General features: G+C 46.5%; 1 protein-coding gene across 2 annotated transcripts; it reads right to left on the reverse strand.

Annotated features, from left to right (window-relative positions):
* Positions 1-286: 286 nt before the first annotated feature.
* LOC140185365 (uncharacterized) lies at positions 287-24,946 on the reverse strand. 2 transcript variants are annotated; one of them, XM_072238746.1, is made up of 2 exons: positions 24,325-24,946; positions 287-5,596 (listed from the first exon to the last, which is right to left on the reverse strand). In XM_072238746.1, exons 1-2 carry the CDS (start codon positions 24,858-24,860, stop codon positions 4,246-4,248), a joined length of 1,887 nt encoding a protein of 628 aa, XP_072094847.1. In that variant the 5' UTR covers positions 24,861-24,946; the 3' UTR covers positions 287-4,245. The 2 variants fall into 2 exon arrangements, with proteins under 2 accessions (XP_072094847.1, XP_072094848.1); XM_072238747.1 differs by having other exon boundaries at positions 287-5,747; positions 24,137-24,946.
* Between the last annotated feature and the right edge of the window lie 494 nt (positions 24,947-25,440).

A 25,440-nucleotide genomic window follows, 5' to 3' on the forward strand; every position in this document is an offset into this window, starting at 1 on the left:
AATGAGGTTGTGAAGGAAAATAAAAGACACTGGGACAGGTACAGAAAAAGGAAACTTTAGAGGGAGGCGTGTCAAGCACAGACAGATGGGACAGACTCAGATAGAGGTTCTTGTCTGGCATAGAGCAATGGAGCTGAACACCGGTTGATTTTCCACTCCTGGACCTTCACAGAGATTATTTCTCATCAGTACAAGTTTTAAAAACAATACGTTTCAATGTTCAAGTTCAACTTAAATTTATTACTGATGTTAACCAGATGCTATCAACAATTCAGTTTCTTGTTGGTAAGGCAACTCAATGCTCACCCCCAGCCTGGGGTAGGGAATGGGACCAATTCCAGAGGGGGACGGTTGGGTGAGTCCGAGACTTTGTGAATGAGCCCTAACACCATCTTCCTCATTCCCCTTATCCCTCCCCAGTCCCCTCCCTCACACTCCACTGCATATGTTTGTGTGTGTCTGAGAGAGAGAGAGAGACCTGTCCGCCCACTTCACCTTCCAGCAACCATGTCCCCTCTACCCCAATGCAAACTCCTGTACATACAGTAATCCTTGCGGGCTCAAATGATCCAATAACATTATGCCCTCCCTCCTGCACCAAATCCTTAGACACATGTTAAACTGTATAATCTTCCTATTCTTGGCATGTGGCACAGATAACAGACCTGTGGTCACAGCCCTGGACGAGCTGCCCTTTAACTTAGCACCTCACTTCCTGCAGAACCTCGTTACTCTACCAGCCCATATGGGTACCAATGATATGGATCATGACCTTCACTGTTCACCCTCCTGAGCAAAGCTGAGTGCTCGGCCGGAGATAACCCAGACCTGGAGCACACAGGAAGCTACATACCATCCTGGAATCTCATTCTCGCCAACAGAACATCCAGTAAGTTCCCTTAGCTAATGATTCACCAATGACCACAGCTCGCCTCTTCTCCACCCTCCCCTTCTCAGTCTCAGAGCCAGACTAAGTGCCAGAGACCCTCCTGCTGTGACCTTCCTTTGCCAGGTTATCCTACCATCTGTAACTGTGACCAAAGTGATATATGTGTTGTTCAGGGGGATGGACACAGGGGTACACTGCACTTGCTGTCCCCCCACCCCTTTCCACTTCGCAACTGTCACTCAGTTTCCTGTGGTGTGCAGCCTGGTTACAACTACCTCTCTATATGTCCGACCTATCACCCCTCCAGCCTCCCGAATGACCTGGAGTTCATCCACTTCCAGATCCCACTCGTTAATGTGGATTGTTCGGAGCTGAAGCTGGATGCCCTTCTCACAGGTGTAGTTATCAGGGACACAGGAGGGTCTCCTGCCTTCCCACATCCCGCAAGAGGAGCTTTCCACTATCCTGCCTGGCATCTTGACTGTTCTAACTGAGCAAATGTGAGGAAGGGGGCAAAAAAACTTCCACCTCCAGTATAATGTTGCCTTCTCTGTGCGAAGGCTGTCCTGACTGAACCCTCAAAGAGGTAAAGCCTCAAAGTCTCCACTCCAACTCTGCCCAGTCCAGCATCGGTCACTCCATTTGCTGCTGCCTGACTGTTGATTGGCCCCTGGTGAAAGCTCAAAAATAACCTGCCCTGAAACCACTGCCTTTAATGCTCAGCTGGCGAACCTGAGTGAATTCCGTCCTCTCAAGCTTCTGATCTCTCCGATTAACAATGGGTCAAAGCCCGGCAGGGTGACACAAGGATGAATGACTGATTGAAACCCATCCCACATTCAGAGCAGGTGACCACCCTCACCATAGTGTGAACCCACCACTGTCTCTGCAGTGTGGATGAGTGTGTGAATGCCTTCCCACAGTCTGAGCAGGACAACGTCCTCTCACTGCTGAAAACAGTCTGGTGTGTAGACAGGCGAGATGAAAGTGTGAATTCATTCCCAGTTGGAACAGGTGAACGGCTTCTACCCAGTGTGAACTCGCTGATGTTCATTCAGTTGAGATGACTGAGTGAATGCCTTCCCGCAGTCTGAGCAGTTGTACAGTTTCTCCCCTGTGTATACGTGCGGAGTTCATTCAATACTGGATGACCGGCGAGACCTCTCTCAGAAAGGGGTATCCTTGGTCGCTCCAACAGTTTTGTAAGTAATCCTGGAGTAACAAACATCAGCCTCATCGGTCCAAAATGCATTTTCATGTCCCAGCATCTTCTCAGTTAAGTTTCATTTCCATTCCTCAGACTTTCCGGCAAGTTCGGGGGTTCCTGTCCTCCAAAACGCAGCATGACAGGTTTGGAGAGGGTGCACCACACAGAGCTGTATTTGAGTGCTCGCAGCATAAGAAATAAAGTGGATGGTCTTGAAATTCAGCTAGATTGGCAATATGACGTTGTGGCCAAATCTGAGACTTGGCTAAAGGATGGCTGCCACTGGGTAAAAGAGAGTTGAGAATAGATATACGACCAATAGAAAATGACACGGGAGATATTGTGATGGGAGACACAGAGATGGCAGAGGAACTGAATGCGTATTTTGCATGATTCTTCACGGTGGAAGACATCTGCAGTACTGAATATCGGACATTCAAGAGCGTCAGGAAAGTGAAGCACATGCAGTGAAAGTTACAACTGAGAAGGTGCTCAGAAAGGTTAAAGGTCTGAGGGTGGATAAATCTCCTGGACCTGATGGAATGCACCTTCGGGTTCTGAAGGAAATAGCTGGAGAGATTTCGTAGGGATTACTAAAGATCTTTCAAGAATCGATAGATTCTGGCATAGTACCTGATGACTGGAAAATTACAAATGTTACTCCGCTATTTAAGAAGGGTGGGAGGCAGCAGAAAAGAAACTACAGACCTGAAAGCCTGACTTCAGTGGTTGGGAAGTTGCTGGAATCGATTGTTATGGATGAGATTACGGAGTACTGGGAGGCACATGACAAGATAGGCCAAAGCCTGCGTGGTTTCCTGAAAGGAAAATCCTGCCTTACTAACCTACTGCAATTCTTTGCGGAAATTACAAGTTGGGTGGACAAAGGAGATGTAGTTGATGTGGTATACTTGGATTTTCAGGGGCCTTTGAAAGATGCTGCACATGAGGCTGCTTAGCAAGATAAATCTCATGGAATTAGAGGGAATTTACTACCATGGTTGGAGCATTGGCTGATCAACAGAAAACAGAGTGGGAGTAAAGGGATCCTATTCTGGCTGGCTGCCGGTTACCACTGGAGTTCCACTGTGGTCGATGTTGAGACCACTGCTTTTTATGATGTATGTCAATGACTTGGACTGTTGGATTAATGGATTTGTGGAAAAATTTGCCGACGATACAAAGATAGGTGGAGGAGCGGGTAGTGCTGAGGAAACAGAGTGCTGGCAGAGAGATTTAGATAGTTTCAGGGAATGGGCCAAGAAGTAGTTAATGAAATACAATGTTGGAAAGTGTATGGTCATGCATATTGGTGAAAGAAATAAACAGGCAGATGATTATTTAGATTGGGAGAGAATTCAAAATGCAGAGCTGGAAAGGAACTTGGAAGTCCTTGTGCAGGATACCCTAAAGGTTAACCTCCAGGCTGAGTCGGTGGTGAAGAAGGCGAATGCAATGGTGGCATTCATTTCTCGAGGTACAGAATATAAGAGCAGGGATGTGATGTTGAGGCTCTATAAGGCTCTCATGAGACCACACTTGGAGTATTGGGAGCAGTGAGCTCCTTATTTTAGAATGGATATACTGACATTGGAGAGGGTTCAGAGAAGATTCACAAGAATGACTCCAGGAATGAAAGGGTTACCATACGAGAAGCACCTGTCTTCTCTTGGGCTGTATTTCCTGGAGTTCAGGAGAATGGTGGGGGTCGGGGGGGGGGGGAACTCATTGAAACATTCTGAATGTTAAAAGCTCTGAACAGAGTAGATATGGGAAAGTTATTCCCCATGGTAGGGGAGTCTATGACAAGAGCGCACAACTTCAGGATCAAAGGACATCCATTTAGAACAGAGATGAGGAGAAGTTACTTTACTCAGAGGGTGGTAAATTTGTGGAATTTATTGCCATAAGCAACTGTGGAGGCCAAGTCATTCGGTGCATTTAAGGCAGAGAGAGATGGGTTTTTGATTAGCCAGGCCATCAAAGGGTTTGGGAAGAAGGCAGGGGAGTGGGGATGACTGGAGAATCGGATCAGCCCATGATTGAAAGGTGGAGCAGCCTCGAAAGGCCGAATGGCTGACTTCTGCTCCTATATCTTCTAGTCTTAATTGAGATGTCTGAGTGAATCCTTTCCCACATTCAGAACAGGTCAGTGGCATCCCCCAGTGTGAATTCGCTGATGTATTTTAAACTCAGATGACCGAGTGAATTCCTTCCCACAGTCTGAGCAGGTGAACAGTTTCTCCCTAGTGTGAATTCGGTAGTGGCTCACAAGTTTGGATGACTCAGTGAATCCCTTCCCACATTCAGAGCAGCTGAAAGGTTTCTCCCCAGTGTGAACTCGCTGGTGTACCTTCAGTTGAAATGACCGAGCAAAACCCTTCCCACATTCAGAGCATTTGAATGGCCTCTCCCGAGTGTGAAGTTTCTGATGTTGCTTCAGATTAGATAACCGGGCGAATCCCTTCCCACATTCAGAGCAGATGAATGGTTTCTCCCCAGTGTGAATTCGCTGATGTTCAATCAGTTCAGATTGCCAGATGAATCCCTTCCCACATTCAGAGCAGGTGAATGGCCATTCCCCAGTGTGGACTCGCTGATGTTCCCTCATTTGAGCTGAATGGGTGAATCCCTTCCCACATTCAGAGCATGTGAATGGTTTCTCCCCAGTGTGATCTAACTGGTGTGTCAGTAGTTGAGAATGCCGAATGAATCCTTTCCCACAGTCTGAGCAGGTGAATGGTCTCTCTGCAGTGTGAACAAACTGATGTACCTTCAGGTGAGCTGAATCGGTGAATCCCTTCCCACATTCCGAGCAGATGAATGGTTTCTCCCCAGTGTGAATTTGCTGGTGTTTCAAGAGATGAGATGACCGAGCAAATCCCTTCCCACATTCAGAGCATGTGAATGGCTTTTCTCCAGTGTGAACTCGCTGGTGTGTCAGTAGGTGAGAACGCCGAATGAATCCTTTCCCACATTCAGAGCAAACGAACGGCCTCTCCCCAGTATGAACTCGCTGATGTTCAATCAGTTCAGATGGCCAAGTGAATCCTTTCCCACATTCAGAGCAGGTGAATGGCCATTCCCCAGTGTGGACTCGCTGATGTTCCCTCATTTGAGCTGAATGGGTGAATCCCTTCCCACATTCAGAGCATGTGAATGGCTTCTCCCCAGTGTGAACTCGCTGGTGTCTCTGTAGGTCGGACGAGTGAGTGAATCCCTTTCCACAGTCTGAGCAGGTGAACGGCTTCTCCCCAGTGTGAACTCGCTGATGTAACTTCAGTATAGATGACCGAGCAAATCCGTTTCCACATTCAGAGCAAATGAACGGCTTCTCCCCAGTGTGAACTCGCTGGTGTCTCTGTCGGTCAGATGAGTGAGTGAATCCCTTCCCACAGTCTGAGCAGATGAATGGTCTCTCCCCAGTGTGAACTCGCTGGTGTGTCAGGAGCTGAGAACGCTGATTGAATCCCTTCCCACAGTCTGAGCAGGTGAATGGTCTCTCCGCAGTGTGAACTAACTGATGTTGTAGCAGGTGATTTGACTGAATGAATCCCTTCCCACAGTCTGAGCAGGTGAATGGCCTCTCCCCAGTGTGAACTCGCTGGTGTCTATGTAGTGTGGACGATTGAGTGAAGCCCTTCCCACAGTCTGAGCAGGTGAACGGCATCTTTTCAGTGTGAACGAGCTGGTGTTCATTCAGTTGAGATGATTGAGTGAACCCTTTCCCACATTCAGAGCAGGTGAATAGCTTCTCCTCGGTGTGAACTCACTGGTGTCACTGTGTTGTGGTCAATGTCCTCTCACTGGTGAATTTTCTGATATACCTTTAGCATCAATAACAGAATGGCTTCCGCTTGCAGAACAGGTGGAGCATCTCACTATGGTGTGAACTTGCTGATGTATCTTCAGACTAGATGACTGAGTGGTTCCCCTCCCTCACACAGAGCAGGTGAATGGCCTCTCCACACTGTGAACTCACTGGCGAGTCTGTGGGTAGCCTGTGAGTGAATCTCTTCCCACACTGAGAGAAGAAGAATGATATCTCACTGCGAACAATTCTCTGGCAATTCAGAAAGTCAGATGTTTGAATGCCTTGTACGATCAATGCAGTTGAAGAACTGATCTCCAGTGAACAAATGCTGGTGTGTTCTCAGCTCCCGGTTCCAGTGAATTTCACAGAGTAAAAACAGAAAACTTCATTTCAGAGACAGAATAAATTACCAGCTGGGATGAGATACTTCTTCATCTCCAAGGATCGACAACAGATGTGTTGGCGTTGCAAAGAAAATATTTGGTCACTCCTTAAATATCCAGACAGAGTCAGCAAAACTGATGTGTTGTTGTGTTTGAGATTTCCGTACACAAGTGTTCTGCCATTTCAAACCTGTGAAAATATTTGCAAAAGACATCAATGGGTGAAGGACAATATTTCAGGAGAGATTTCAGTCTGTGGTGAGAACGTAAGAAATAGGAGCAGGAGTCGGCCATCTGGCCCTTTGAGCCTGATCTGCCATTGAATAAGATCATGGCTGATCTGGCCATGGACTCATCTCCACCGACCTGCCTTTTCCCCATAACCCTTAACCCCACTACTGTGCCAAATCCTATCCAACCTTTTCTCAAATATATTTACTGAGGTAGCCTCCACTCCTTCATTGGGCAGAGAAATCTACAGATTCACCACTCTCCCAGTAAAACAGTTCCTCCTCACCTCCATCCCAATTTCCCCCAAATCTTGAGGCAATGTCCTCTAGTTTCCTGCCTCTATATTATCTATTCATTTCATAATTTTACATGTTTCTATATGATCTCCGCTGAATGTGAGCTCTGGCGTCACAATTTTACCAATTTCAACTCAATTTGGGGGTATCAACTGGAGATATACCCCAGGCTACTGTGGGAAGTGAGAGAGGAAATTGCTGAGCCTCTGGCGATGATCTTTGCACATCAATAGGGAGAGGAAAAGTACCAGAGGATTAGAAGACATTGTTTCCTTTTCAAGAAAGGGAGTAGAGATAAGCCAGGAAGTTACAGACCAGTGGTTCTTACTTCAGTGGAGGGCAAGTTGTTGGAGAAGCTCCTGAGAGGCAGGATTTATGAGCATTTGGAGAAGCATAATCTGATGTGGGATAGTCAGCATGGCTCTGTCTAGGGCAGATCGTGCCTTATGAACATGATTGAATTCTTTGAGAATGTAACCAAACACACTGATGAATGTAGAGTAGTGGTCGCCAACCTTTTTAAGACCAAGATCCCCTACCTCGGCCTTACTTAAAGACAAGATCGACCTACTAAATCATTCAGAGAAAAAACAGCTCAGATTGTACTTCCAACTTGAGTCCTTTCATTTGGGCTAATTGTGTTTGAATTACATAAAATGCTTTTGTCAAATTGTCAAATTAATTCAACCAAGAAAACACTGTAACTAGCATATCAAACAGGCCATAGCTGTCTTTCTTTAAGAATATTAAGTTTTGCACAGAAAACGGAATAACACAAGAGACAGTTCAGGTGTTTGCGAATCAGAAGGCATGGATTTACAGTGATGTGAGGGACTACTCAGGGAGCACGATGCTGCCTTCAGGTCAGGAGACAAACAAGCCCACAGTGAAGCACGGGCGAATCTCCACAGGGGCATCAGAGATGCAAAGCACAAATACAAACTGCGCATGGAAAGTCAGTTTGATAACAACAACCCCCGCAGTGTGTGGAAAGGCATCAAGGCGCTGACAGACTACAAAACCAATAATCTGCTGCCAGACGACGACGCCACACTGCCTGATGTCCTGAACGAGTTCTTTGCCCAGAGGGAGGAGGCTGCTCCACTCATCCACCCACCTGACGATGAGTCCACACGGGTCCTTAAGCAACATCAGGTGAGATCCAGCCTGAGGACAGTGAATGCGAGTCAGGCAGCTGGCCCAGACGGAGTGCCCGGCCGGGCACTGAAAGCGTGTGCCGACCAGTTTGCTGTGGTGTTTACAAGTATATTTAACGTCTCACTGCAACAAGCTGTTGTTCCAACATGCCTGGAAACCTCCAGCATCATCCCAGTGCCCAACAAATCAGCTGTGAAGTGCCTGAACGACTATTGCCCTGTAGCACTCACACCCATAGACATGAAGTGCTTTGGGAGACTCGTGCTCTCACACATTAAGACTATAATCCCACCTGATCTGGACAAACACCAGTTTGCCTACCGGGCAAACCACTCCACAGAGGATGCAATCACAACAGCCCTCCGTATTGCTCTGACTCACTTAGAGGAACCAAACACTTATGTGAGGATGTTATTTGTGGACTTCAGTTCTGCACTTAACACAGTCATCCTCCATAAACTGGTCAGCAAACTGAACACTCTTGGCCTTGGTTCCTCCCTGTATTTGTGTATTTATCTTTCTTTTTTTTTTCGGGATCTACTGGAAAAGTCTCAAAGATCGACTGGTTGGTGACCGCTAATGTAGAGCATTGGATGTAGTGTACATGGTTTTCAGTGTGAGGCTCATTCAGAAAGTAACGAGGCAAGGATCCAAGTAGACCTTGCTTTGTGGATCCAGAACTGGCTTGCTCACAGAAGTCAAAGGTGGTTGTAGATGGTTTGTATCCTGCATGGAGGACGGTGACCAGTGGTGTTCCACAGGGATGTGTTCTGAGACTCCTTCTCTTTGTGATGTTTATAAATGATCTTGATGAGAAAGGAGAAGGGTGCTGATGACAAAAAGTTGAGGGTGTTGTGAAGAGTCTGGACAGTTCTCCAGAGGTCACAGCAGGATGCAGATAGGATGGAGAACTGGCAGATGGAGTTCAGCCCAGATAAGTGTGCTGTGGTTTATTTCGGTACATCAAATTTGAAGACAGAACACAATATTATGTTGGGACTATTGGCAATGTGGAGGATCAGCGAGATGTTGTGGTCCATGTCAATTTTACACTCAAAGCTGCAGCGCTGATTGACAATGTTGTTAAGAAGGCCTTCATCAACCATGGAACTGAGCTCAAGATCGGTGAGGTAATGTTACAGCTATATAAGACCTTCTTTAAACCCACTGAGACTATTGTGTTCAGTTACCTCATTACAGGACGGATGTGGATACCATAGAAAGACTGCAGAGGAGATTTACAAGGATGTTGCATGGAATGGAGAACATGCCTTATGAGAATAGGTTGAGTGAACTTTGGAGCGACGGAGGATGAGAGGTGCCCTGACAGATGTGTATAAGATGATGAAAGGTATTGATCATGTGGATAGCCAGAGACTTTTTTCCTAGGGCTGAACTGGCAAACACGAGGAGCATAGTTTTAAGGTGTTGGAAGTAGGGTTAAAGGGGATGTCAGAGGTAGGTTTTTCACACAGAGAGTAGTAGGTGCATGGGATGCACTGCCAGCGATGATGGTAGAGGCAGATACCATGGAGTCTTTTGAGAGACTGTTAGATATGTACGTGGAGCTCAGGAAAACAGAGTGCAATGCGGTTGGGAAATCCGAGGCAGTTTCTAGAATAGGTTACATGGACGGCACAACACTGTGGGCCGAAGGGCCTGTAATATATTGTAGATTTCTATGTTTCTATATGCACTCATCTTCGAACAAGGCACGGATCAGACATTCTGACTGACCATCAAATTCTCTGACTGTATTCCTGTCTGTATGAGAATGGGCTATTTCTGACTTCAATCAACCTGTGACTTGGCTGAATTCGTCTCTGTCCTTTGGTATTATTTCAAGTTCTGGCCGTGTTCCACAACACTACAAAGAGCACTTGTTACTACATGTATGATCCTGGAGATTTACTAATTACTTGCATCCACTACAGAGCGTCGTGGGAGCTGAATTCTGAAGGAAGGCAGTTTTTTTAAAAAAAACTTCTTCGAGTGCAAGGAGAACGAGACTGCGCAGGCGCATGATGTCAACAGGACAGCGCAGAGAGTTTAAAAAGGCAGGTTGTTGCCAACAGCTGTCTTTTGGATCGGGACTACAGAGCATAGTGGGAGCTGAATTCTGAAGGAAGACAGTTTTTTTAAAAAACTTCTTCGAGTGCAAGGAGGACGAGACTGCGCAGGCGCGTGACGTCAACAGGACAGCGCGGAAAGTTTAAAAAGGAGACCACCCTATACAGCGGGCAGCGGAGTGAGTGGGAGCAGAGTGTGGAGCTTTGGCTTCAACGGGCTTCGGCGGTAAACGGGAAGAGGCAAGAGCGAAGCACCGACTCTTTTTTTTTCTCCCTCCCCTTCGCGAATCGGCCTGGACAGACAGGAACAGCAGGGCTCTCACAGCTAACGGTTTAAAAAGTTCATCTGTTTGGTGAGGTAAGTGGGTGAGTTGACTTATTTTTCCTGTAGAATTAGATAGCATGCCTGCAGGGTTAGTGCTTTGTTCAGGGTGTCAGATGTGGGAATCCTGGGAGACCTCCAGCCTCCCTGATGGCCACATCTGCACTAGGTGCACTGAGATGCAGCTACTCAGAGACCGTGTTAGGGACCTGGAGCTGCAGCTTGATGACCTACTGCTTATCAGGGAAAGTGAAGAGGTGATAGACAGGAGCTACAGGGAGGTAGTCATCCCGAGGCTACAGGGGTCAGAAAACTGGGTCACTGTCAAGAGAGGGAAGGGAAATGCCCGGATAGTGGAGAGCACACCTCTGGCTGACCCCCTCAGCAACAAATATCTTGTTCTGGATGCTGTTGAGGGGGATGACCTAACGGGGGATGCCCACGGTGACCGGGTCTCTGGCACTGAGCCTGGCACTGTTGTGCAGGAGAGAAGGAAGGAGAAGAGGAATGCGGTAGTCATAGGGGATTCCATAATCAGGGGAACAGACAGGAGATTCTGTGAGCCTGACAGAGATACCCGCAGGGTGTGTTGCCTCCCAGGTGCCAGGGGACGGGATGTCTCGGATCGGGTCCTGAATATTCTGAAGGGGGAGGGTGAGCAGCCAGTTGTCTTGGTACATGTTGGTACCAATGACATGGACAGGACAAAGGAGGAGGTCCTGAAAAGAGATTTCCAGGAGTTAGAAAGGAAGCTTCTCCAAATGCTCATAAATCCTGCCTCTCAGGAGCTTCTCCAACAACTTGCCCTCCACTGAAGTAAGAACCACTGGTCTGTAATTTCCTGGTTTATCTCTACTCCCTTTCTTGAAAAGGGAAAAGTGTCTTTTAATCCTCTGGTACTTTTCCTCTCCCTGTTGATATGCAAAGATCATCGCCAGAGGCTTAGCAATTTCCTCCCTCACTTCCCACAATATCCTGGGGTGTATCTCAAGTTGAGTACCCCCAACTTGTGTTGAAATTGGTAAAGTTGTCCGCTCTTGGACTGTATTCCTTGGAGATTAAAGAATGAGGGGCGACCTCATAGAAACATTTCGAATGTTGAAAGGCATGGACAGAGTGGATGTGGCAAAGTTGTTTCCCATGATGGGGGAGTTTAGTACGAGACGGCATCACTTAAAGATTGAAGGGCGCCCTTTCGGAACAGAAATGCGAAGAATTCTTTTTTTAGTCAGAGGGTGGTGAACCTATGGAATTTGTTGCCACGGGCGGCAGTGGAGGCCAAGTCAAGGCAGAGATTGATAGGTATCTCAGTAGCCAGGGCATCAAAGGTTATGATGAGAAGGCGGGGGAGTGGGACTAAATGGGAGAATGGATCAGCTCATGATAAAATGGAGGAGCAGACTCGATGGGCCGAATGGCCGACTTCTTCTCCTTTGTCTTATGGTCCTATGGACTCCCACCAGCTGATTGACAGTGATGATCACATCGATGGCAATGCCAATGAATATAAAGTGGAGGGCAGTGGTTATTCTCATTGGAGTGCAGCACTGTTGTGATGTGAAAGCCCCAAATCACTCGTCATCGAGGCAAAGATGTTTTATATCGTTATTTATCCAGCGAGAACTAAATCTGACGGAAGGTTTCATTTCCATACAGCACTAATTGACATTCCCACTGACTGGAAGGTAAACTCTTCAACCGGGATTAACTGGGAAGTATATTTTTGTTCCGAGTTCATAATTCTCGGATTTACATAGCTGGAGCTCGGCAGTGTTTGGGAGATACATCCGCTCGCATTTCCTTTGACTGTTCGGGACAACGCCGGTACTGTCGCCTATGGCTGCCTCTTTACCCAGAAGCCCTCACGATGAGAAACCTCTCCATCAGCCATCGAAAGATGCAGGAATGCGCATGCGCCGCAAAACTAGCGGCGGAGGCGCCGAGTCGAAAGCTCCTGGGGGAGCCCGGGTCCGGATCGTGGGGCTGAGAGAGGGGGAAAGGACCAGGACTGTCGTGGGGTGCAGTACCAGTGTGGCTGGAAATCACAGTAATTGTCCTTCGGCCGCGTTTCAGACGCCGGTGATTGACAGTCCGCCCGGAGCGCGCTCTTACCTGCGTCCATTCGTTGTGAGCCGCTCGTCCAGTCAGCGCATGCGCGGTATTCGGGTCTGAGCGCGGCGACCACGCATGCGCGTTTTTTTAAACAGGCGACAATCTGCAGATGCGGAAATGCAAAGCGACACACGGAAAATGCTGGAGGAACTCAGGGGGGCGGCAGCAACGTGGAGAGGGGTGAACAGTCGGCGTTTCACACCGACACCCTTCTTCAGGACTGGAAAGGAAGGGAGGGAGTCAGAATGTGTGTGTGGGGCGGAGGGGAGTAAAGTCAAGAGGTGTGAAGTTCACTGGTGAAAGAGATACAGGGCTGGAGAATAATAATAAATACTTCATTGATCCCGAGTGGGAAATTCTTTTGTCACAGCAGCTAAATTTAAAATCACACTTAGCAGTGTGCAGACTTTACTAAAAGTAAAGTTGAGAATAATTATATACAGAATAATACGGTACCAATGTGCAATTATAACGTATGAAACAATTTTGCAGAGACTACTGAACTATGATCTGTCGCAGAAAGATGTATTTAATGGACTTTATTTCTTACATCTTTCACATACATGTGGAGTAAACTCAAATAGGCAATCATAGTAATTTATAATAAACAGAACAGTCAATGTAACATAGAAATACACTCAAATCAGCGTGAGTTAAGCAGTCTGATTCCTGGCGGAAGAAGCTGTCCCGGAGCCTGTTGGTCCTGGCTTTTGTGCTGGGGATGCGTTGCCCCGATGGTAGCAGCTGGAACACATTGTGATTGTGGAGACTCGGGTGCCCGGTGATCTACACACCTGTCTTTGTAAATTCCCTGAATCGTGGGAAGTTCACAACTCCAGATACGCTGGGCTGCGCGCACCACTCTCTGCAGATTTCTTCGATTAAGGGAGGTACAGTTCCCATACCAGGCATTGATGCAGCCAGTCAGGATGCTCTTAGTTGTGCCCCTGTAGACAGTTCTAAGGATTTGGGGGCCGACACCAAATTTCCTCAACCATCTGAGGTCAAAGAGGCGCTGTTGTGCCTTTTTCACCGCACAGCTTCTGTGTACAGACCACATGGGGTCCTCGGTGATACGGATCCCGAGGAACTTAAAGCTGTTTACCTTCCAACCCCAGATCCATTGATGTCAATAGGGGTTACTCGTCTCCCTTCCTCCTGTAATTCACAGCCAGCTCCCTTGATTTTTTGACATTGAGGGAGAGGTTGTTTTCTTGACACCACTGTGTCAGAGAGATGACTTCTTCCTTGTAGGCCACCTCATTATTGTTTGATGTTAGGCCAATCAATGTAATGTCGTCGCAAATTTAATTCGCAGTTCAGAGCTGTGGGTGGCAGATTAGCAAATGAACTGTTGTATATGGTTATTACATTTGATGGGAAAGATCTTCTGTAATGATCCTTGTGACAGCGGCGCTGAGTGAGTCTGTTTGAAAGGGTGCTCCGCTGCCGATGCAGTATGTCGTGGACAGAATGTGCCCGATTGTCCGTAATGGATGACCATTTGTTTCGTGTCCTCCTCCCCACAACTAACTCGAAAGAGCCCCGGTTGTGGCCAAGGACGGTTCCAGCCTTTTTGATGAGTTTATTTTGTCGTTTTGCATCTCCAGCACCGATGCTGCTCCCCCAACATAAATCCGCAAAGAAGACTGCACTCGCTACAACAGACTGGTAAAAAATCTCCAACATCCTGCCTCACACATTCAAGGATCTCAGCTTCCTTAGAAAATGGAGCCCGCTCATCCCCTTCTTGTAAACAGCCTTGTTGTTGCTTTTCCAATCATATCTGTTGCCCGGGTGAAACCCCAATGCTGTACTCCTCCACCACCGCAACGTCTTCTCCCGGAATGTATTCAGGACTCGTCACTCTCCTCTTCCTCCTAAAATCAATCACCTTTTCCCTGGTTTTGGCCACATTCAGGAGCAGGTGATTCCTCCCTCACTATTCCACAAACCTGTCCACCAGTCCTCTGTGCTCCAACTCCCGTCCATCTCTGATACACCAACTACCGCAGAGTCATCAGAGAACTTCTGCAAGTGGCCAGACTCAGAGTTGCACTGAAAGTCTGAGGTGTCAGTGTGAACAGAAACGGAGACAGGACAATCCCTTGTGGGGCTCCGGTGTCACTCACCTCCACCTCAGGCAGAGAACCACCCAGCGGTACAAATTGGGGTCTATCAGTCAGGAAGGCAGTAATCCAGGAGATAGTGAATTTGTCTACACCCATCCTTTGCAGCTCCTTGCGCAGATGACGTGGCTGGATTGAATTAAATGTTGCCCGGGGCGACTGAGGAGAACCCAAGTGCGGGACACCGGCACGTCGACTGAGTTGGGGATGCTGGCGTAGACGTGAACGTAGAACAGCAAACCGGAGGAATCATGACAAGGAAACGGGATCTATAGGGACTATCTGAAAACTAGAGCTGAACTTAGAACTAACGGTTCTAATCGCACAAGAGAACGAAGTATTATACGAGAATGGACCAACAAACTGGCAGCCTATGATAGTGACACCATCGTACTGATTTCACAGTCTCTGATTCAAACCAGAGGTACCCTAATTAAGCAAACTAACAGCAATTGAAAATCTAATGGCTGAAATTAGGGCATAATCAGGGAGAAAGGAGTGTTAAAGCGGAACAGCCAAACGGAACCATGACATTAAAGGCACCAGAGACATTTTAAAAAATGTGACTCTCAGAATGCCACCACCATCATCCCGGTGGGAGTCAGCTCGCTGCAACAGGGAGATGACGGTGAAACACCCAGGTTCTGTTCGGCTACCTAAGTCTAGGGAAGACCATCTCTGGCCCCGCCAAACGTGTGAGATTGAGGTGTGAGCTCACCCGAGACCCCCTGTTTGGGTGGATGCTGCGTGATTTGTTTCCCTGATACAAATCAATACCACGAAATAACAGACACCATACACAATTAAAGGAATTAGCTTTATAATTCTGAATTTGACTGAAGGGTTAGTAAAGAAAAAAACAAGAAAAAAACAAAAGGGGCCCATATTAATGAAACAGTCTAATGTGGACAAGTTGGAGCTCACGGTTTCCCCTTCGCTGATCCTCCTTCGATCTCCCCGGCTTTGTCGGATCATGACTCCGGTCCGGCGTCTTCTCTCTTCATCTCCCGCCAAATGAAGATGTCACTCTGGTGTCAGGCACACGGCACGAAACACACTCCCGTCATCGGACGGTTCACTTTCCAAAACACCCGTTATCTCTCACCATCACCCAGACACTGCTCCTGCAGAAAGACCATTTCACTCTCCTCCCCCTCCCCCCGCACCAAGATTAGTCATGTCCTCATTGTGATAATTTTCCACCCCTTCATACAAAGCACGAAGTCCAATCCAGGTGTAAACGGCAGTGACACAGCTCACCAAGGCGACAGGTGCCACAGTCTCTTCCCCCGGTGCTACATAGGCCAGCCTATCGAGTGGTCTCCTGATTCTGTGAGATCTCCTTACCCCGTCATCTACTTCTTCAGCTTCCTAGTGATGCTGCCTGGCCTGCTGCGTTCACCAGCGTTTTTGTGTGTGTGTTGCTGGAATTTGCAGATTCGCTCGTGTTTGTATTGATAAGAACGAATATTTTTATTTTTTTATTATTTATTTTAATTAATTGGTTTATTTATTTTTATTTTTCCTGCTGGGTGGCGGCGACATCAAAGAGGGGCTGTGCTTTCAGCAGTGAAAGCGGTTCCTCGCTCCCCTTCTCTCGAAATTGCTGGAGCAGCCTCTGCCATCCTGCGGCGTGCCGGAAGGTGACATCGAAGAAGCCGGGGAAGTCCTGTAGGCAGTAAAGGTCCCCGGGGGTAAATCCACAGCAGTCCATCAGGACCTTCCGGATGAAGGTCTCCCTGGTGTAGCGGGTACCCCCGTTCCGGTCTCGCACTATCACCCTGATAGTGTTCGGGATTTCCGGATCAGGAGCCGATGCGCTGGTCTCTGCGGCCATCCTCCACATCGCGGTCGTTACCGGAATTGGCTCAATCCCAAACCGCCTCTGCGACAACGCGAAATCTCTTCTGCGGCTTTCAATCGCGCTCGATTACAGCCAAAAGGCCGAGAAGCAATGCTTGCAATCGCTGGACCCATTCGGATCCTGCTAGTGTTCACTCCATTAAGTTAGACCGACTGTCTACACAACGCCTGCTTATCCTACTTCTCTTCAACTTTTGAAGCAGATTCGGTGCAATTCCTCTCAGTCTTTGGCATATGTTGTCTTTTTCTCCCCTGCAGAGAAACCTCTTTCGGAATCTGGCTGATAATGTAAAATAGCTGATATTGCACCAACCCAATGAGAGAGGCGGAGCTTGTTTGCATGAATCCTCCTCCTCTCCGCTGAGAATTCCTGTCGGGCTATTCCGCCCGCCCCCCGCCCCCCGCCCCCCGGCTCTGGCGTCTTACGTCAGTGCAGCGTAATGACGTAACGGTAGGTGTCGGAGTTGGGGGAACGTAACTCGATCTGGATCATTGTCGCCAGAGAAGCGAAGTTTGTGCCGGGGCAGGTGACTGGGGAGGGGGACCTCCGGAAACGGGAGCAGTGTGGATCGGAACGTCGGATGGAAGCGATGGCGCGGGAGTGGGACGAAGGGGAGGGTTGTAAACAGGGCAGTGAGGGACGATGCGTGGTTGAGTTGGTGGGGGGAGAGGGATGCGGGAGAGTCGGACGAGGAGGTAGGGTTGCACCTCGGACAATATTTAAGTGTGAGCTGGCGTGTGGCAATGGATTATTTCCACATAAATTAATCTAACCATCTGGCTGGACTTCATTGGTAACGAAAGCTTATTGACTAGAACTGGTTCCATTAAGAAATCGGCGATAATCAGGGGAGAATGTGGGTACACTCCAGTGACTACGAACTTCTTTCAGACATCCCACGGCCTTTCTGCCGTATGCCTTAAGCCAAATACTGGAAATAATTATGAATATTCCGTATTTGGCTAAATTTGTGCAGTTCCATCCAGCGTTTAACAACATTCTCCAACCTATGGTTTGTACCACTTACTACACTCCAAGGAGAAAAAATGGTGGAAATCTGGGGAAAAAAGAAGCATAAAATACTGAAAGGGATTCTGTGGTAATGCAGCATTCTGCAGAGAAAGAAGCAGTTAATGATTCAGATGTGATGTGATTCTTAATTATGGCAGTGATCTTTCATCAGTTCTAAGGAAGAGCCATTAACCTGACACATTTGCTCTGTTTCTCTGCAGAAGGCTGACTGAAGTGCCAGGTATTGCCAGCACTTCATTTTAATTGAAAAGATATGGCCATTCTGTCATTGTGGAGGCTGGGTCTGAGTCCTGGAATGCCGTCCCCATCAGGAGTGCGGAGATCCTGAACCAGAAGAAGTGCGGTTGTTCAGGACTCATTCACTGTCACTTTCCTTGGGGCAATGATGGATGTGCAGTAAAATCTGGCACTGGTAATGAAGTATGGATTCTGGAAAGTCAGTAACTAAAAACAGCCTAATGGAACACTACAGCACAGTACAGGTCGTTCGGCCCAAACACTCCCTCCTAGATCGGCCTCTACTTTTCTAAAATCCATGTGCCTATCTAAAAATTCCTTTAATGTCCCCAATGTATCTGCCTCTACCACTACCCCGGCAGTGTGTTCCACGCACCACTCTGCTTAACAAAAATTCTTACATATGATGTCCTCCTGTACTTCTCTCCAGTCACCTGAAAATGATGCCCTCTCATATTAGCCATTTCTGCACTGGGAGAAAAGGTCTCCGGCTGTCCTTCTTGCGAGCTTCTCCCGTACCTATTGTCTATCGTCTAAGCCAGATAAGAGTGATGTACAATACTTATTCAGTTTATCTGCCATCACCTTGCACCCCCACCCCATTACTACCTCTCCAGCATCATTTCCCACTTCTGCCTCTCTTTTACACTATATGTACCTGAAGAAAAATTTGGTATCCTCTTAATATTACTGGCTTGCTCACCTATGAATTCCACCTTTTCCTTCTTAGTTATTTTAGTTGCATTCTGTTGGTTTCTAAAAGCTTCCCAACCCACTAACTTCCTAGTAGTTTTTGCTCTATGCCCTCTCTTTAGTTTTTATGTTGTCTTTTGTTTCTCTTATCAGTCATGGTTTTGTCACCTTACCTTTAGAATACTACATCCTCTTTGTGACGTGTATATCCTGTGCTTTCCGAATTGCTTCCAGAACTTCCAGCCATTACTGCTCTGTTTTCATCCCTGCCCGTGTTCTTTTGAAATCAATTTTGACCAATTTTTCTATCATGCCTCTCTAATTCCCTTTATTCCATATCTGACTTTAGCTTCTCCTTCTCTAATGTCAGGGTGAATTTGATCACATTAAGATCACTTGCTCCTAAGGATTCTTTGAATTTAAGTGACCTGATTAATTCCGGTTCATTACAACACCCAATCCAGAATAACTGATCCCCAAGTGGGCTTAACCACAAGCTGCTCTAAAAAAGCATATTGCAGACATTCTAGGAATTCCTCCTTTTGAGAACAACAACACACTAATTCTCCTGTTCACTTGGATGACAACCCCCCATGACTATTGTAACATTGCACTTTTGGCACGCATTTTCTGTCTCCCATTGTACCTTGTGGACCACATGCTTACTACCATTTGGTAGTACACAGCCTGGAGGCTCTGGAAGTGAGTGAGGTCCTCAATGAATACTTCTCTTTGGTATTTACCAGTGAGAGGGAACTTGATGATGGTGAGGACAATATGAGTGAGGTTGATGTTCTGGAGCATGTTGATATTAAAGGAGAGGAGGTGTTGCACTTGTTAAAATACATTAGGACGTATAAGTCCCCGGGACCCAATGGAATATTCCCCAGGCTGCTCCACCAGGCGAGGGAAGAGATTGCTGAGCCTCTGGCTAGGATCTTTATGTCCTCGTTGTCCATGAGAATGGTACCAGAGGATTGGAAGGAGGCGAATGGTAGGCTTATTCAGAAAGTCAGAAGGCATGGGATCCAGGGAAGTTTGGCCAGGGGGATTCAGAATTGGCTTGCCTACATAAGGCAGAATGACGTGGTGGAGGGAGTACATTCAGATTGGAGGATTGTGACTAGTGGTGTCCCACAAGGATCTGTTCTGGGACCTCTACTTTTCGTGACTTTTATTAATGACCTGGATGTGGGGGTAGAAGGGTGGGTTGGCAAGTCTGCAGATGACACAAAGGTTGGTGTAGAGGATTGTCAAAGATTGCAGAGAGGCATTGATAGGATGTAGAGGTGGGCTGAGGAGTGGCAGATGGAGTTCAACCCGGAGAAGTGTGAGGTGGTACACTTTGGAAGGACAAACTCCAAGGCAGAGTACAAAGTAAATGGCAGGATACTTGGTAGTGTGGAGGAGCAGAGGGATCTCGGGGTACATGTTCAGAGATCCCTGAACGTTGCCTCACAGGTGGATAGAGTAGTTAAGAGAGCTTATGGGGTGTTAGCTTTCATAAGTCGAGGGATAGAGTTTAAGAGTCGTGATGTAATGATGCAGCTCTATAAAACTCTGGTTAGGCCACACTTGGAGTATTGTGTCCAGTTCTGGTCACCTCACTATAGGAAGGATGTGGAAGCATTGGAAAGGGGTACAGAGGAGATTTACCAGGATGCTGCCTGGTTTAGAGTGTATGCATTAAGATCAGAGATTACGGGAGCTAGGGCTTTACTCTTTGGAGAGAAGGAGGATGAGAGGAGACATGATAGAGGTGTACAAGATAATAAGAGGAATAGATAGAGTGGATAGCCAGTGCCTCTTCCCCAGGGCACCACTGCTCGATACAAGAGGACGTGGCTTTAAGGTAAGGGGTGGGAAGTTCAAGGGGGATATTAGAGGAAGGTTTTTTACTCAGAGAGTGGTTGGTGCACTGCCTGAGTCAGTGGTGGAGGCAGATACTAGTGAAGTTCTAGACAGGTATGTGGAGGAATTTAAGGTGGGGGGGTTTATGGGAGGCAGGGTTTGAGGGTCGGCACAACATTGTGGGCCAAAGGGCCTGTAATGTGCTTTAGTGTTCTATGTTCTATGTTTGGATGTCAATATACATTTCCTGTCACAGATTTTTTTTTACATTTTCTGTTCCATAATTCTATCCACAGATTCTACACCTTCCAACCCCATGCCACCTGTTTTTAATGATTTTATTTGATATTTTACCAACAGAGCCACACAACCCCACTGCTAGCTTGTTCTTTCAAGAAACATATAAGCATCTGGGAGACAAGTGGACCTGCAGATGCTAGAAATCTAGAGAACTACACACAAAGTGCTGGAGGAGCTCAGCATGTCAGGCAGCATCTATGAATGGGAATCAACATTACGGGCCAAGACCCTTCATTGGGACTTGATACTCACGTATCTGGAATATCAACAGGCATAGAAAATAGGAAGTAGTGCGAAATAAGGAAAACTTTTCACAAAATTTAGTTCAAGGCTCAAAAAAACCTGCCAAACAGAGCTCAATAGTTACCAAATACAACAAAAGCAATAAACACTTCCATCAATACCGACATTGACTTTTTTAATGAAAGTATCTTGGTCACATTTCAATCTGTAAGGTTTACAAAGATAAATAAGAACTGAAATGACTACTTTAGAAAAGACTATTTACACTCAATCCCACTGAGATTAACACGAACTTGGACAGAAGGAGGAACAGAAATAACACACATGAAAGAAAAATCACAGAACATCGTCCAGAGCCCCAAACTCTGCCCTGTGCAGACCCACCTCTGGTTTCTGACCCTGCTCCATTGAGCATCCAGCTAATGGTTTCCCATTCTGCTTTCAATCTTTAGGGGACGTGTTTTCTAACAAGCCTTTAGAAGCAGGGAAAATGACCCATAATGTGGGAATGAGCCCTGAACGAGGAAGTTAACTCCCAATGTCATTCTTCCTCAGCCCAGAGATTTGAGGGGCAAAGAACATCTCAGACAGAACTGCAGTCAGCTTGACTTCTTCAGTCTGCAGGACATTCAAGGGAAACCTCTTCACCCACAGAGCAGTGACTGTTTGGAACTCATCACCACAGGGAGAGTGAGAGATGAACAACAGGGGAGGATTTAAAAGGACTTTTGTGGAGCTGAATCACTGGCAGGGTCCAGCCGGCCTGAGTTGACTCTCTACTATACACTAGGTGTGGTATAAATTCACTAAGATTTCCAAAACTGTTTCAATACAGAATACGACCAAAACATATGTGTCAATATTGCTGTCTCAGTTTTACATCTATCACACTGATTATCAACATTAAGAAACACTTTAGACAGTCTCTCCTTTGTCAAATAGTAACAATGTACAATTTTAAATTGAATTAAACGGTGACTGGCACAAATCAAAGAAGAGTTAACCAACTTCAAAATTCTCTGTTAGCAAGGTCATGTTAAGCTCTCTTTCCCAATCTTGCTTAATCTTAAGTGAAGGGTAATTATACTGTTGTAACAGTAAATTATTAATTTTGCCAATAAAACTTTCACAAAAGGATTCATTTTTAAAATAATGTCTAACAGATCAGAATCCTGTATATATGGAAAATTACTTAAATATACTTGTAAGAAATGTCTGACCATAAGATATTGCAAAAAAAAAAAGTGAATACGAGAGAGTATTTAGTTACTAATTTCTCAAAACACATCAATCGGCCTTCTTGGAACAGATCCATGAAGGAATAGACTCCTTTATTCCTCCAAAGAAAAAAAGTAGGATCACTTAATGAAGGTTGAAGTAATTTCCATTTTCTCTACAATTTCTAAAGCTTTAGAAATTAAATTACAACCTAATAAATTGACAGTTTTTTTGGTATAATCCCTCAATATATTCATGGTATTTCTATATCAGACCAACATGTAATTGCATTTGTTACATTATTGGCCAGAAGGGCTATTTTATTAAAATGGAAAGATGTCTCTGCTTCCACTTTGATACAATGGTTCTCTCAGGTGATGTTATGTCTCAGTTTGGAGAAAATCAGAAGTAGAACTTTTGATCCTCAATTTGACTTTGAGAAAAGGTCGGGTTCTTTTGCCCGCTACTATCATCGGATTTGAGTTAATTAAGATGGTTTCCTTCTGATTCTTGTTTCAATAGATTTGAGTTGGTGGATTGATGTTTTTCTTTTATGGAAGCTTGTATGGTGTACAGCTCCGCAGTCAGGCTCCCAATGGTTTCTTTTCTCTTTTTGTTTATTTTTTTGTTAGCAAGGTTTTTTTTGCTTTAGTTAGTAGGGGTTCTTAATTTCCTTCTTTTTTCAAAAAAAAATATTCTTAACACTTTTTTTTATTGTTGATATATTGTTTAGCTTTGTTAATCAGTTATTTGGTAATTTAATTCCTCATTGTGCATATTGACATGTTGACTTGATTAATGTATTTTTTGTTGATCTCAATAATAAACAATAAAAAGATTTTAAAATGAAATAAATTCACTAAGTACAAAGACAGAGTTTAAAATACACTGATTTGTTTGTCTCAGATCCAGAATATTAAACTCCAGTCCCATTAAACGTGAATGTGCAGCAGAAGAAACTCCTCCCGTGCCCAGTGACCAGGGTGCAGAACTGGGTGTGGTGACCAGCAGCAATAATTGCAGAGTTCAGCACCAACAGTCACTGTGGAAATTGCATTCTGCAACGGGGATGGATAAATATCCAGCACGCAGCTTATTGAAACTTTCTCCCCAGTGTGAACCCGGTAGTGTGTCACAAGTGTAACATGCCGTAAGGTTTCACTGCTAATGTAGTGGCCTCTCTGCAATGTTTCACTGCTGAGGTAACGGTTTCTCTCCAGCAGCAATGTTTAGGTTACGACTAGAGATAACAGGGTTTTGGAATGCAGGGCTATTCAATGACAGAAATGTTGTTCTTCTGTGTGAGTCTGGAAGAGAAATTTTCGTGGTCTTTTGCTGGGGAGAGATGAGAAAATGCGAATGAAGAGAGTGGCCCCTTTTTCTTTTTCTTTGTTTACTTCACTAACCCTACAGTCAAAGTACGAATTCTAAAGCTCAGTTGTTTAATCACATATTGTGTACTGTTTGTTAATTGAGATTTCTTACGTTTAGCCGGGCTGGGGGGCTATCAGCCCCTACATTAAGCTGCTAGCCGAAGCGAGAGTTACATAAGGTTAGATGACTGAGCGAATCCCTTCCCACATTCAGAGCAGGTGAATGGCCTCTCCCCAGTGTGAACCTGGTAGTGTGTCATAAGGATAGATAACTGAATGAATCCTTCACCACATTCACAGCAGGTGAATGGCCTCTTCCCAGTGTGAAATCAATGATGCACATTTGGTTGATTTGGCTGAGAGAATTTCTTCCTGCTCTCTTCTGAGCAGGTAATCGGCCTCTACCCGGTGTGAACTCGCTGGTGTCTCTGTAGTTGAGATAATAGAATGTATCCCTCCCCACACTCTAAGCAGGTGAACGGCCTCTCCCCACTGTGAACTGACCAGTGTGCTTGTAGGTGGGATGACTGAGTGAATCCTTTCCCACACTTTGAGCAGGTGAACGGCCTCTCCCCAGTGTGAACTCGCTGATGTACCTTCAGTAGAGATGACTTAATGAATCCCTTCCCACAGACTGAGCAGGTGAATGGCCTCTCCCCTGTGTGAACTCGCTGATGTATCTTCAGTAGAGATGACTTAATGAATCCTTTCCCACAGTCTGAGCAGGTGAATGGCCTCTCCCCAGTGTGAACTGACCAGTGTGCCATTAGAGTGGACGACTGAGTGAATCCTTTCCCACACTCGGAGCAGGTGAACGGCCTCTCCCCAGTGTGAACTGACTGGTGTCTCAGTAGCTGAGATGACAAAGTGAATCCCTTCCCACAGACTGAGCAGGTGAAGGGCCGCTCCCCGGTGTGAACTCGCTGATGTACCTTCAGTTGAGATGGTTGAGTGAATCCCTTCCCACAGACTGAGCAGGTGAATGGCTTCTCCCCAGAGTGAACTGACTGGTGTGTCAGTAGACGAGCTAAACGTGTGAATCCCTTCCCACAGTCTGAGCAGGTGAATGGCCTCTCCTCGGTGTGAACTCTCTGATGTGCCTTCAGTTGGGATGACAAAATGAATCCCTTCCCACAGTCTGAGCAGGTGAACGGTCTCTCCCCAGTGTGAACTCGCTGATGTACCTTAACTTGAGCTGACGAAATGAATCCCTTCCCACAGTCTGAGCAGGTGAATGGCCTCTCCCCAGTGTGAACTCGCTGATGTACTTTCAGCTGAGATGACAAAATGAATCCCTTCCCACAGTCTGAGCAGTTGAATGGCCTCTCCCCAGTGTGAACTCGCTGATGTACCTTCAGTAGAGATGACTTAATGAATCCTTTTCCACAGTCTGAGCAGGTGAATGGCCTCTCCCCAGTGTGAACTGACCAGTGTGCCATTAGAGTGGACGACTGAGTGAATCCTTTCCCACACTCTGAGCAGGTGAACGGCCTCTCCCCAGTGTGAACTGACTGGTGTCTCAGTAGCTGAGATGACAAAGTGAATCCCTTCCCACAGACTGAGCAGGTGAACGGCCTCTCCCCAGTGTGAACTCGCTGATGTACCTTCAGTTGAGATGACTGAGTGAATCCCTTCCCACAGACTGAGCAGGTGAACGGCCTCTCCCCAGTATGAACTCGCTGATGTACCTTCAGTTGAGATGACTGAGTGAATCCCTTCCCACAGACTGAGCAGGTGAATGGCCTCTCCCCAGTGTGAACTCGCTGATGTACCTTCAGTTGGGATGATAAAGTGAATCCCTTCCCACAGTCTGAGCAGGTGAATGGCCTCTCCCCAGTGTGAACTCTCTGATGTACCTTCAGTTTAGATGACCAAGTGAATCCCTTCCCACAGACTGAGCAGGTGAACGGCCGCTCCCCGGTGTGAAATCGCTGGTGAGCCATTAGGTCAGATGACCGAGTGAATCCTTTCCCACAAATTCAGCAGATGACCAGCCTCTGCCCAGTGTGAACTGACTGG

Source organism: Mobula birostris, chromosome 20 (genome assembly GCF_030028105.1).
Source record: "Mobula birostris isolate sMobBir1 chromosome 20, sMobBir1.hap1, whole genome shotgun sequence".
In the NCBI taxonomy this organism is placed as follows: Eukaryota; Metazoa; Chordata; class Chondrichthyes; order Myliobatiformes; family Myliobatidae; genus Mobula; species Mobula birostris.